At 38.7% G+C, this 13,170-nt stretch overlaps 2 protein-coding genes across 4 annotated transcripts in view; one reads left to right on the top strand and one right to left on the bottom strand.

The window, feature by feature from the left end:
• The first annotated feature begins 1,909 nt into the window (after positions 1–1,909).
• LOC125255954 (tumor necrosis factor receptor superfamily member 13B) lies at positions 1,910–8,619 on the top strand. Of its 2 annotated transcripts, XM_048171559.1 has the most exons (5): positions 1,910–2,274; positions 3,227–3,362; positions 3,439–3,555; positions 6,715–6,972; positions 8,017–8,619. In XM_048171559.1, the coding sequence occupies exons 2-5, from the start codon at positions 3,248–3,250 to the stop codon at positions 8,277–8,279; spliced, it is 753 nt and encodes a 250-aa protein (XP_048027516.1). In that variant the 5' UTR covers positions 1,910–2,274; positions 3,227–3,247; the 3' UTR covers positions 8,280–8,619. The 2 variants fall into 2 exon arrangements, with proteins under 2 accessions (XP_048027516.1, XP_048027517.1); XM_048171560.1 differs by lacking the exon at positions 1,910–2,274 and having other exon boundaries at positions 2,866–3,362.
• Positions 8,620–11,929: 3,310 nt separating this feature from the next.
• Positions 11,930–13,170, bottom strand: part of usp22 (ubiquitin specific peptidase 22) — a 58,336-nt gene continuing 57,095 nt past the window's right edge. For both annotated transcript variants that reach the window (XM_048170176.1, XM_048170177.1), the window contains exon 13: positions 11,930–12,751. In XM_048170176.1, coding sequence (XP_048026133.1) covers positions 12,709–12,751 — 43 coding nt within the window. In that variant the 3' untranslated portion in view covers positions 11,930–12,708. The remainder of the gene's footprint in view (positions 12,752–13,170) is intronic.

Genomic DNA, 13,170 nt, shown 5'->3' with positions numbered 1-13,170 from the left:
CTCTTTAACTCTTTCCCCGCCATTGACGAGATCATTTATGCATTTATGGGAGCGCTGTTATGCATCTTCTGAAATGGATCCAAAGGATCCCAAACAAGCGAAGAAGAAGCAGAAACAAGCGATAGAAGTATTGCTTAATGTAAGCTAATGCGATCAAAAGGACTGTGAAGCTTTGGAGGTGCTGATGGACTCATTCTACTCCATCTGTGTTTCGATCTTTGTTCTGAATCAAATTAGGGGGAAAAAACACAATTTTCTCAGCTTTTTCTTCAAACTGTTGCTTTTTATGAAACTTACCTGCATTCAAGTGTTGATTAAAAAGAATGCCTGAAGCTAGGGTTTTTTAATATGTTTTTTAATATATTTAATGAACTGAGAAATCAAATTTTCCTTGAGATTTTGACATAAAAGGTCATAAAAGCTCATCATACCAGAGATGTTTACGAGTCTTTTATCTGGAGTCTGAGTCAAGTCTGAAGTCTTTATCACTGGAGTCTGAGTCAAGTTTTTTAATCAAAAATATCTTAATTTGTGATCCGAAGATGAACGAAGGTCTTACAGGTGTAGAACGACATGAGAGTGAGTAATAAATGACATTATTTTCATTTTTGGTGAACTAACCCTTGAAGTCTATTAAAATGCGACTCGAGTCCAAGTCACTAACTCAAGTGCCCATCTCTGCATCGTACTATAAGAATATCCTGTAAGTTTCAGAACTGAAAACCTCCTTGTTAGTCCAAAAACAGCTTTTATTGTAACTAAGCCCAGAAAACGACTTGTTGTGGAATGGGCCTCTTTATTATGTAATAGTGTGACAAGAAAATGCCTGCAGAAGAAAATCAACGCCTACTTCATCATTACAACGTTAGCCCACCCACCGGCATGTTAGTGAGATGAGGAGGAGAGAAGAGCACAGGATCACTCACTGGGCTAAAAATAACCTTATAAAATAATTACCTTTCAAAGGATCCTAATGCTAGGAATATGGTTATTTATTTTAAACAATGTGAATGTCTCAGTTGAGCTTTATTTATTTGTATTCGGTACATTTGACTGTAGATTCTTTGGTGAATCAATTGTATTTCGACGCAGGCTTTGCAAACAGACTTTTACGTTATGGACTCGACAGTAATGCAACAACATAAGAAACCGTGTTAATTCTAATGATTAATTCTAATTTCTGATATTAATGATTCATGTACAGTCAGATGTTCTTTGTCTATGTGTCAGTAAATCAAACAACAGTCAACTTCACATTGTTTCTCTTAGTAGGATGAAAATAATCTGATTTAATTACATATAAAAAGCGATCAAAGAATGCTCCCTTTACAATCGCTGGAGCTGTCAATCAAACAGCACGAGTTTATCAGTGACTGAATTCTGGAAAAACTCATTATAATAAACGATTCTCTTAGTTACATCGAGTTTGCACTGTTAGTTACGCTGAAAGCATTCGTTAGTGTGCAGAAATTGAGCTGCAATGACGAGATCACTGCTTTCATGAGCTCAACAACATGTCTGTGATCGGCTACAATGTTCATCACTGCAACCTTTCATGCCACGATCTAAATATAAGCCATAGATCTTTTCACAATTAGTAAACCTTGAGAGCTGTAATAGTAAAAACGTGCTAAAAGTTTTCCAGAGAGTAATACTTAGCTATTTCATATGCAAAGATGTCAGCCAATCACAGCAGTGGGCATTTACACTGAAGTCTCACAGTAGACACGCCCCTTAAAACAGAGAATTCAAATCAGAGGGCTTTTAGATGTAAAAATCATACAAACATTATAAGTGCACCCTAGGAAACATTTTAAAACAATAAAACTGAACGCCTTAAAAGCATAGGCTCTGTTCTTTCTTTTGATGCAGTATGTTCAAATATTCATACAACAAAGTATTCTGGGGGCCATGAAAGTTTTGTTAATAAAAAAAAAGATAAAAAATGCTAGCGCTGGCTGGCAACTTTTATAAAATCACTGACAGGGAAAGAGTTAAAGCAACAGTTGCAGGTTTTACAGTGTGCTCTGATGAAACAACGAACATTTCTTCTTCTTTGCTTTCATGTGCAAAACGTTTTGGGTTTTCATATTCTCAGATTTATTTAAAGATAATTATGAAGTAATCAGATGTTATCTGCATGCAATAAAAAGCAGTTGCAGCAGTCTGGTCTCGTGAGACTGTGGTTATATTCAAATGATCTGCTCATACAAATATACCCACACGCACAGAAACTAAACTACAGACCACCACATGCCTTCATTCCCACTCGAGGTAAGTGATCTAAACTAACCTAAAATGAGAAAAATACAATTTTTCAAAGTTGTAAAAAAAACCAAATGATTATTTGAGTATGTTTACAAGTCTTTCTACTTCAAAATGTCATGTTTAATCCAAAGTGTTACTTGCCGTTTATTTGTGAAATGTACTATTGCAGTTTTTGTGTGAAAATTTTCAAAGTAAATCTTACAGCATTTTTTTTTTTTTCAGTGTATAAAGAGTAGTGAATGTGCTTAATATGTACAGGCTACTTACAGATTCACAGCACTCATGAAGCTTTTGGTAACACTTTATTTTACAGTGTCCTTGTTACATACATTAAATGTATTTACTGTAATAATAACTATAAAATATGTATAATTACATGCAACTAACCCTAAACCAACCCTTAGTAAGTACATGTAGTTAATTGTTGTTGCTCAGAACTGATGTATGATACATGTATGTATAAATACAATGTAACATGGACACATTAAAATAAAGTGTAACCGAACTTATATATAAATGTTATATATGTATATATATATATAGTTTAACATTTAAATCAGCATACTATATATATATATATATGTGTGTGTGTGTGTGTGTTATACAGGTACAGTTGAATGCTTTATTATGATTATATCTTATATTTTGTCATATATTTTTAATTTTTGTCAGTCAAGCAAGTCACTTTTGAAACTTTTGAATATAACATAATGAATATAATAAATCTGAATCTTACCAACTTATGTGAATGAGTCATTTTAAGATCAGCTTCTTTGAGTGATGAATTACCAGTCATGAACATGAGAGATTACATAAGATTGAACATGAGAAATTAAAGTACATTCTGATGGTAATTTTTCAAAGGAATAAGTGTTTCTTTAGCCTTGTTCAGAAAGCTCATTCATTGAACCTGTTAGTCACTCATGACCCATAAAAGACAATTCAATGGGCTGTACAGGTATTTGTCGGGGACTGAGCGATGGCACAACGCTGTGGAGAGGGCCAGTACATGGACAGGCTGGTGCTAAAGTGTGTGTCCTGCAGCCTGGTCTGTCATAACTCTATGATTCAGCCACGCTGCTCTGAGTACTGCGGTAAGTTACACAGTCTGTAGCTCATGCTTAACCGAGAATCCTACTTGATGAAGGATGTGTGCTGTTGTGTCGGCAGTGGCCTGGAAATGTAAAGCCGTGTCTGGTCAGTTCTACGACCGACTGCTGAAGAAGTGTCTGAAGTGCTCTGTGTTGTGTGGCAGTCACCCCTCGGCGTGCTCAGATGCATGCAAGAGTGAGTAAAGCATGTCTACAACTTCATGACACACTCAGGAATGAGTCACATGACCTTAAACCTGTCTATTTATACACTGAGCTCATTTCTTATACATGACATTTTAGGTTTTAAATTCTTTTTTGCTTCTTTAAATTCACAAAATGTCACGATAATCGCTGTGGTTCCAGCTAACTAGACTGAAAATCCTCTTCAAAAACAGTGGCGGCTTAGCAGTTAATAAAATTATTCAATTGTGTTATATATTTATAATGAATGCCTAAACTGCAGGTATCTAAACAACATGCAGTTAATAAAACACAGCTTCTAAAAAGACATGCCAAAGTAGGGGTGCTTTAAAAAAAATTTAAATGCATTAATAATGCACTAAATAAATATCTGCTTTTTGAATCAATAACGTTTATGAAATTCTGCTGACTGAAAGTCCCAACTACTGTCCAGAACATGTAATGAGGGTGTTAAAACTGCTTCTGGAACAAGAACAACTCTAAGGTGGGCCTTGATTTTGTCCACGGGGATTTGATTGGATGGTTGCGGTTTGCTATTGGTGGATCTCATGTGAGTGACAGGTTGCCCTGCCCTCGTCATCAGAGAAGAGATGTCACTGCAAGCATTCGCGTCAACGTAGAACTCTGAAATTTAGACTCGGGCTGTGGCCGAAATTGCCCCCATACCCTTAAATAGGGCACTATTTGAGGGGACAGCCAGCTAATGTGCCTTGAGCAGGGAGAACGCTCCCTCGAGGCTCACCTAGAGGATTTCCTCGATCTGGCCTTCCCAGATGACTACCTCATCTCTTTTTTACTTGCCAGATTGAACATATCTACACGAGACGAGTTTCTGGAGAAGCTCCTCGAGGGAGCTTCGCTGCGTGTTGTGGAGTGGGTGCTGGTATCCTGTGGATCTGCATTCACCATGGATGACGTCACCAGCCCCACTCCCAACCCAGTGGGGAGCCCATCGGACTGGGTGGAGCAGCATGAGCCCACCGCAGAAATCGAGGCCTTCTCCACCGCGTGCCAGATGCGCCATCTGCCGAGGGGGTGTTTGTGGAATCTGAGGGAAAGGATAAGAGCCCCGCCCACCCTCCCGCAGCACAAAATATTGACTGCAAATTAGGAGAAAATAATTTAGCATCACATCTTGTTTGCAGAATCTTCTTCATCTGTCCCGCCCAGCCTCCCTCTCTCACCACCTCTCCTAACTACTATAGAAGATCTGACTTGTCTCATTGGTTTGTTTATTATTCTCCAATTTCGTCCTCAGCCCTCAGCCACTCCTGCCACCTAGTCATCACCATCACCATCTCCCACCAATCCTTCACACCATTCCCTCCTTCTTTCAGTGAAGTGGTCCACCTCTGGCCTTCTGGGTCAGACCTCGCTGTGCCTTCGCTGCTGACTTGCTGACCATCCGCTGCTCTCCGGCCCTCCACCCCTTCGACTACGGCCCACTCAGCCCTCTCCGCCTTCCCCCTTGGTCGCTCCAGCTTGCCCTCTGGCCTTCGGACCCATACATTCATCTAGGAAGTGGTTCCACCTCGGGCCTGCTGGGAGCCCTAACTTTCCTGGGTGAGAAGAGCCTGTGACTCCGCCTACTACCTCAGTGGACTTCGCTCCTCCTCAACCCGTCACTCTGGCTCCTGCGCTCCTCCTGCCCTGGATTCCAGCATGGACCTTCAATCTCACCAGGCTCCCTCGGTCTGTCGGCTCCACCTGGGTCAGACCTTGCTGTGTCTTCATTGCTGACTTGCTGACCATCCGCTGCTCTCCGGCCCTCCACCCCTTCGACTACGGCCCGCTCAGCCCTCTCCGCCTTCCCCCCGGTCGCTCCAGCTTGCCCTCTGGCCTTCGGACCCATACATTCATCTAGGAAGTGGTTCCACCTCAGGCCTGCTGGGAGCCCTAACTTTCCTGGATGAGAAGAGCCCGTGACTCTGCCTACTGCCTCAGTGGACTTCGCTCCTCCTCAACCCGTCACCCTGGCTCCTGCGCTCCTCTTGGCCTGGATTCCAGCATAGACCTTCAGTCTCACCAGGCTCCCTCGGTCTGTCAGCTCCACCTGGGTCAGACCTTGCCGTGTCTTCACTGCTGACTTGCTGACTGTCCGCTGCTCTCCGGCCCTCCACCCCTTCGACTACGGCCCACTCAGCCCTCTCTGCCTTCCCCCCTGATCACTCTAGCTTGCCCTCCGGCCTTCTGACCCATACATTCATCTCGGGAGGTTGTCTCTGCAGCTCTGTCGTGACCGCCTGGGTCATCAACATTACTCCATCTCTTCGGCCCTACACGGTGGGGTCCAATTCCATTACAATCGCCTCCGGTCAACCCTATAGTAGCATCAGGACTTCTACCACCAAGGCTCCTTCATTTGGCAATGCCACCATGGATTGCAGTCCTGGCTGTGGCCTGGGTTTCCACCAGCACGCCTCTGCTTAAGGCTCCTCCCTGGCTCTCACCACCTTGGACTTTTCTGTTCCGCATTCTCCCGATCAGCCATCCACCTCCAGAGCCTCCTCCTGTATCCTCTGCCTGTTGCGCCATCCTTTCGCCATCTCCTCATCCTCCTTGCCTTTTTCTCTCTATGACGTGAGGATGCGCCTTCTGGCCTTCTGGAGGCACCTTATGTCACACCATGTGGACTCTATTTGTGTCTTGAACACTTCCCGCCTTAGTTGACATGGCTATTCATTTTATCTCATCATTATGTTCAGGTGTGTGTCTCGTTATCTCCACTACTTAAGCTCAGTTTGAGTTTCATTGTTGGGTCTCATCAGTGTGTACGTTGTGTTGCCTTGTGGATTATATAGCCTGTTATACTTCATCTTCTGCATTTAGGGTGACCACCTGGCTATTGATCTGTTGCATGACAGTAGATGTGATTTTGCAGGACAATGCAGGACACGTGTGAGACAGATACATTTAGGAATACTATGCTATGTAAATACTGATTTACATTGTTGGCAAATTTGGCATATGCGCCGATCAATGTTTCTGGCGGTGGGTGCCCACATTATAATGTTGTGCTTCTGGCAACATTAAATGTTTATTTAATATAAAAATATAAAAAGATAAATTTGCGCTCAACTTGTAAAAAACAGTGTCCCCCGTCTCCAAATAAAACAGACTTACATCATGTACACGTTCATCTGTCATACAGGCGCAGATGCAGTGGCTGTGACGCAGAGGCCTCTTGGCGTGTCTGCAGTGCCACTGATCACCAGCAGAGGGCGCGCAGTGCCCAGATCCACGCTGTACTCGGAGGCGCTGCTGTACTCTCTGTTGGGTCTGTGCATCATAGTGCTCATGTTCACACTGACCACTGCAATCCTGCTGCTGCTCAAGAGAGCCAAACACCAGCAGCAGCAGCTGGACACCAAGAAACAGCAGCCCAAAAGACAGGGACAATCATCTAAAGGTGAATAATAACACTACACAAACGACCAAAAGCTTAGAAAAATATTATACATTATAGTACATTGTATATTTTTATATGTTACATAATTTTTTATTATATTAAAGGATTAGTTCACTTTCAAATTAAATTTTTCTGATAATTTACTCACCCCCATGTCATCCAAGATGTTTATGTCCTTCTTTCTTCAGTCGAAAAGAAATTAAGATTTTTGATGAAAACATTCTAGGATTTTTCTCTTTATAGTGGATTTCAATGGACTCCAAACAGTTGAAGGTCAAAATTACAGTTTCAGTGCAGCTTCAAAGGGCTTTAAACGATCCCAGGCGAGGAATAAGAGTCTTATCTAGTGAAACGGTCATTTTCTAAAAAAAAAATAATAAAAAATTATATACTTTTAACCATAAACGCTCGTCTTGAACTAGCTCTCTTCTTCTTCTTCTTCTTCTTCTTCTTCTCTATTAGAATTCCAGCAGTGTAGACGCTGCTAAGTGTATTACTGCCCTCCTCAGGTCAAAGTTTGAACTAAACTGTCATATACAATATGCTAGTGCAAGTATATAACAATTAGTTCAAACTTTGACCTGAGGAGGGCAGTAATAGCTACAATTAGCAGTGTCTACACTGCTGGAATTCTGATAGAGAAGAAGAAGAAGAGAGCTAGTTCAAGATGAGCATTTATGGTTAAAAGTATATAATTTTTAATATTTTTTTTAGAAAATGAGCGATGGTTTCTCTAGATTAGACCCTTATTTCTCATCTGGGATCGTGTAAAACTCTTTGAAGCTGCACTGAAACTGTAATTTTGACCTTCAACCATTTGGAGTCAATTGTTTTCATCAAAAACCTTCATTTCTTTTCCACTGAAGAAAAGAAGGACATGAACATCTTGGATGACATGGAGGTGAGTAAATTATCAGGAAATTTTAATTTGAAAGTGAACTAATCCTTTATTAGATTATTTATGCAGGGATCCAAAAAAAAAAAAAAAAAAATAGAATATGTGTGTTTTTATTCTTAGGGAAATAATGCAGTTGCTTGTTTCAGATTCTCTGGTGACTCGTGCAGATGATGTGTCTCAGGAAGGCAGCTTGAATCAGGACAGGCCGAAGGCGACAGAAACCTGTGTCTATTGCTTCTCTGACCACACGGCGGCGCCACACGCGCTCTCTCAGCAGTCTGGAGCTCAGCAGGCCTCATGCGCCGCAGACCCGCACAACAACGGCCTGCTGCATCATCCGGTTCATACACACCCCGACAAGAGCAGGCCGTTCAGGATTATATGTTCACCTACTCAAACAAGCATGTGAATACTAATGCCAGTGCTGAGGAATAGAATGTATAAACGAGTGCATTTGCACACCTGTAATTCCTCAAGAATTCCTATGGAAAATCAATGTCATTTTAGTTTTAATAAATGCTATATTTATTAGAGCACATCACTTTTTTTTATTCACCTTGATCTTGAAGGTAGCTTTTCCATTCATTTTCTCCATAGGCATGTCCTGAACCATGAACCAATGCAAACGAATAACTCATAAATGGTAATTTCTGATAAAAAAATTACATACTTGAATCAGCAATGACAACACATGATCTCCCTCTCTGCTGCTTCACTATCCTGTCAAATAAAGCCACTAAATACAATTATCTAGGCTATACATATATTTAATTTTTATGGAAGCCCATTTCATGACGAGGAGTCAAAATTATTATGACATGCTAAATCAAAATGATGACATAAAAGTCAAAATTAAGACAAAAAGACAAAATTATGACATAAAAGTCAAAATTGACAGGCTACTAAATCAGAATTGACATACTCAAGTCAAAATTATGACTTTACGAGACAAAAAGTCAAAATTATAATGAAAAAATACAAATTATGATGTCAAGTTTGACTTTTTATCTCATGACATTTAAGTCATAATTTTGACACAGTATGTCAATTTTGATTTAGTGTGCCATAATTTCAACTTATGTCATAATTATGACTAGAGCAAGATTTTATTTTCATATGTGGCAGAAATGGCCTTCCATACCAGAGTGACTACATAGACACGACATTCCACAGCTCCAGACACTTTTTAATGTTGTGTGTCAGCTGATGCCTTTGTCTTGTGTTAGTTTAGCAAAATCATCTGCTGAAGTCTACTGAAGATGTAGATATTCATATATGTGACCAACTACGGTTGCAGACGCTCAGTCAACTTGCTCTTGAATGTTCACGGACCCGCTTTGACTGTTCCAATATGGCGGACGGCTTACATTTATGGGCCATTCTACAGAATTGGTGCAAACTGTTGTCCCACAACCAAAAAAAAAACAAAAAACAAAAAAACACATTTAAAATGCACTTATTAAGTGTTCAAATTTTAGAGGTTTTCTAAGATTCTTCTATTATCTATTGAATCCCACAATAATATTTAAAATATCAGTAAGCTTAATATATATAAAATCATCATTTTGGGAGGTGGCTGTCAAGAACCCTAACCCATAAACTTAAATTATATTGAAATAATCTTTGCAATTTTTTTACATTGTTGTTTTAAAAACATATTTTTGATTTTATTTTTAAGTCATGAAACTTTAAGTAAAAAAAAAAAAAAAAAAAAAAAAAAAAAAAAAAGTGTCCTGCATTTTCACGTCACTACCGAAACACTGTGTGTTTTAGTCCATTGTCTGAGACTGATTTTAACACACTTCTACATTTCTGATCAGGAAATATTCCTGTGTTCCTCCCTCTCACAGCCTCTCTTTCAGTAGATAGATCATCATTCTGAGTTAAATGTGTTCAAAAGTCTGAAAATCTGTGTGCAACTTTAAGGAACGTCACAAACAAACACATTTTTCTGCAATTAAGCACTTTTTTGGGTTTTGTGATAGCTAATCATGTGCTCATTATCATCTTTGAGCGGCTCAAAAGTATCTAAAATTGTCACTACCGAAACTTCAACATGTTTCGGTCGTAACTGTTTCGGTAATGACATCGTTTTGGTAGTGACAAAAGGAACACCACATCATTTATTTGGGGGAAATAAACAAAATTTTAGTACAGTTATGTAAATCATTAGAATTTTAGTATGATTTATTATGCAAATCATTAGTGTTTTAGTACGCAAGTTAAAATTCCGTAATGTGATGTGGTCACTACCGAAACATGGGATGTTTTGTCAAAAATATTGAAGATGTTATTATAGTGTTTGGTCCGATGTATATTCAAACTAATGAATCCTTCACTTTGAAATCAATATGATAAACTTTGCTTTTTACAAAGAAAAATAGGATTCAAAAATATACAAAAAAACTTACATCTGAAATATTGTTAAAATTTTAATTTACCTGTGAAAACCTTTTTTAAAAAATAGCAAAAAATATATTTCCAAGGTAGACGTAAATAAAATCTTAATAGGTCAATGTAAGCCTTCTTATTAAATGATTTATCATTGTGTTTCGGTAGTGACAAATTTGGGAAGAGGAAAAATATTCCAAAAATTTCTGAAAATACAATATGAGAATTATCTGGAAGAAATGTGTACCTTGGATATTATACAATTTGCATGCATAAAATGTGTGGAAAAAGACATTTTTCAAGATGTTTCCAACTCTGACTTTGAACCAGCCCTTACAGCAGCTGACGAGGCATCTATGTTACTCTACACGACACCTACTAAAGACAATTTTGTGTCTTAGAAACATATTTCATCATTTAACAACCTTGGAGCTCAACATATATCTGGAAAGAGCCATAAAAATCAACTTTTCTATGGAGAAAATAGGATTTTTTTCTTCCTGTTGTGCGGTCAATACAGATGAACAGGGAAAACATGATCTCACCAACTGATTCATCTCAGTACTGTCTTGTGTTTTTTGAAATGTTATGTTTACATATGCAAATGAGGTGTTACCTAACTAAATGTACTTTTCCAGAAGAGAAATCTGAGCATTGGATAAAGCCAGGTTCATAACTCTTGTTTGATTTCTCCATTTATCACTTCATAAATCAAAAAAATACTGTAAACAGACAGAAGAAATTTTTTTTTTGCCATGCTTTTAGGAATAAAATGTTGTATAAATCAGGGGAATGATATATAAACAAACCAAAGCTGCTGAGATGGAGATTTCTGACTCAAACTCGCCGCAGATCATAAAGTGTAATTCAATAAACACTTAAATGTATATTTTGGAGGCTTTTTTTTCCACTAGCACGTTATGGAAGCAAAATAGGACTGAAAAGAGAGAGTATGTTTCATTCGATTTGTTTTTCCAGCCGAAATAAAGAAATGGTGAAAGCGGAGAATGTTAAAAACAAGAACAAAGCATACAGAGGCGAACGAGAAAGAGCCAAAATTAATTAAGAGAGGAAAAACTCATTGCTTTTGAAATAATAATCCTTTCATCCCGAGGGAAGCAGAAATCTCGTGTGATCCAGGCCGGAGATCAAATCAGACGACACAGCACTTTTTTTTCTTCACCATGTTTTTCCATTGATTTGTTTTACATACATTACATACATACATACTATACATAGATACATAATTAACATTTATAAAATCCTCCCCAAAGTCTTTTAGCATCCAGTTTAAACAGCATGCCAAGTTTGAGTACTGATTCAGTACACACACACACACACACACACACATTAACACCACCAACACACAGGTGCCCACATACCTGCATGCGCACACACACACACACGCTCAACAGCACACATATACACGTGATATGCATACATGCGCACACACACACTCACACACTCGACATGTGGCTGAGGATAACACTGCTGAATCAAGCCATGGTGGCGACAGGCATCACACGAACAGGAAAAAAAAAAAAAACGTCTTCATTCACAATGCGTCTGAAACACAAGCCTTCACAAACCTGCAGCCACATTCATCGGCAACTGAAACTTCTCACGTCCAACCAAAGATCTGACGCAACCAAGCAAAAAATACCTTCCTTCCACTCATATCCAAGACTTTAAGCACATAAAGAGAAAAGATGGTGGTATAGGACACGTAAACAGGAAATGAAGGACTTATAAAAATATATTTATATATAGATTTATGTGTGCGTGTGTGTGTGCGAGATACATTTTCAGCCCTCAACCCAAAAAAAAAAAAAAAAAAAACCGACAATGACGACAAAAACGCTTTTCTGAATGAAAAAAATCATAAAAAGTGCTGGACAAGGACAGTATTTCCAAACTCAACCAACAATATAGGTTTACGCTGAAGTCAATAACACCTTTCTTTTGCATTCAGTACATCAATAATGCATACGAAGAAATAAAAAAGGAATTTTTTCCCTCATATACTTCTCGAGAAATCATTTGAGGATGAGGGGAACCGATGCACGTGAATGCTCTATATTCTTTCTTCGTGAAAACGCAACTAAAAGTGAAGTGCGCGTGATGAGATGTCAGTCTGTGTGTGTCTGTAGTGCCGGAGGTTTCTCCATCATCTCCGCCTCTTTCTGTCAAGTATGCTCCGGTTGCTCAGTGCAGATTGGTTTAGCTGTGTCATTTTTTATTTATTTTATTTTTTTCAATTTCATTTCTTATTTTGTTGTTTTTATTTTCTGAAGTGAGAAAGGCTGCATTTTTACTCTTCTGTTCTTGCCAGCTCTCCTGGGACGAGCAAGTGTCAGGCCGGATGCTTCTTCCTGCTCTCCATCCCGCCGTCACTCATATGATCTTCCCTTCACAGCTTTTGACTCGGACCGCTTCTGGATCTGGGCTTATTCGTATTCGAGGAACTGTTTATGGTAAAATAACAAGTACCTGCAAAAAGAGAAAAGATTTTTTTGAAAAAGTAAAAAACAAACAAATGTGGAAGCTTGTTTTTCTGCCACGGAATAAAAAATTAAATTTGAAATTATGACTTCTTATCTCTCAATTCTGACTTTTTTCCTCAATTTTGAGATTTAAACTCACATTTGCAAGAAAAAAAAAGTCAAAATTGTGAGATAAAGTCACAATTACCAATTTCCTTTTTTTTGCATTCAGTGACAAAAACAAGCTTCCATAAAAAATAAAAAATAAACAAACAGCAGTGCTATTTTAGTTTCAGTGTGATAATATAGGCTTTATTAATATGGGTCAATGGTGTGACTGGTATTTTTTTTTTTTCTTTTGTCCAAAGGCCTTAATAATAATAAAAAACAAAGATATGACATGCAAAGTATGTTAGGTAGTACAAC

Source organism: Megalobrama amblycephala, linkage group LG20, assembly GCF_018812025.1.
Source record: "Megalobrama amblycephala isolate DHTTF-2021 linkage group LG20, ASM1881202v1, whole genome shotgun sequence".
Lineage (NCBI taxonomy): Eukaryota > Metazoa > Chordata > Actinopteri > Cypriniformes > Xenocyprididae > Megalobrama > Megalobrama amblycephala.
The sequence above is the reverse complement of the archived record's forward strand: the minus strand, read 5'-3'. Positions and strand labels throughout refer to the sequence as shown.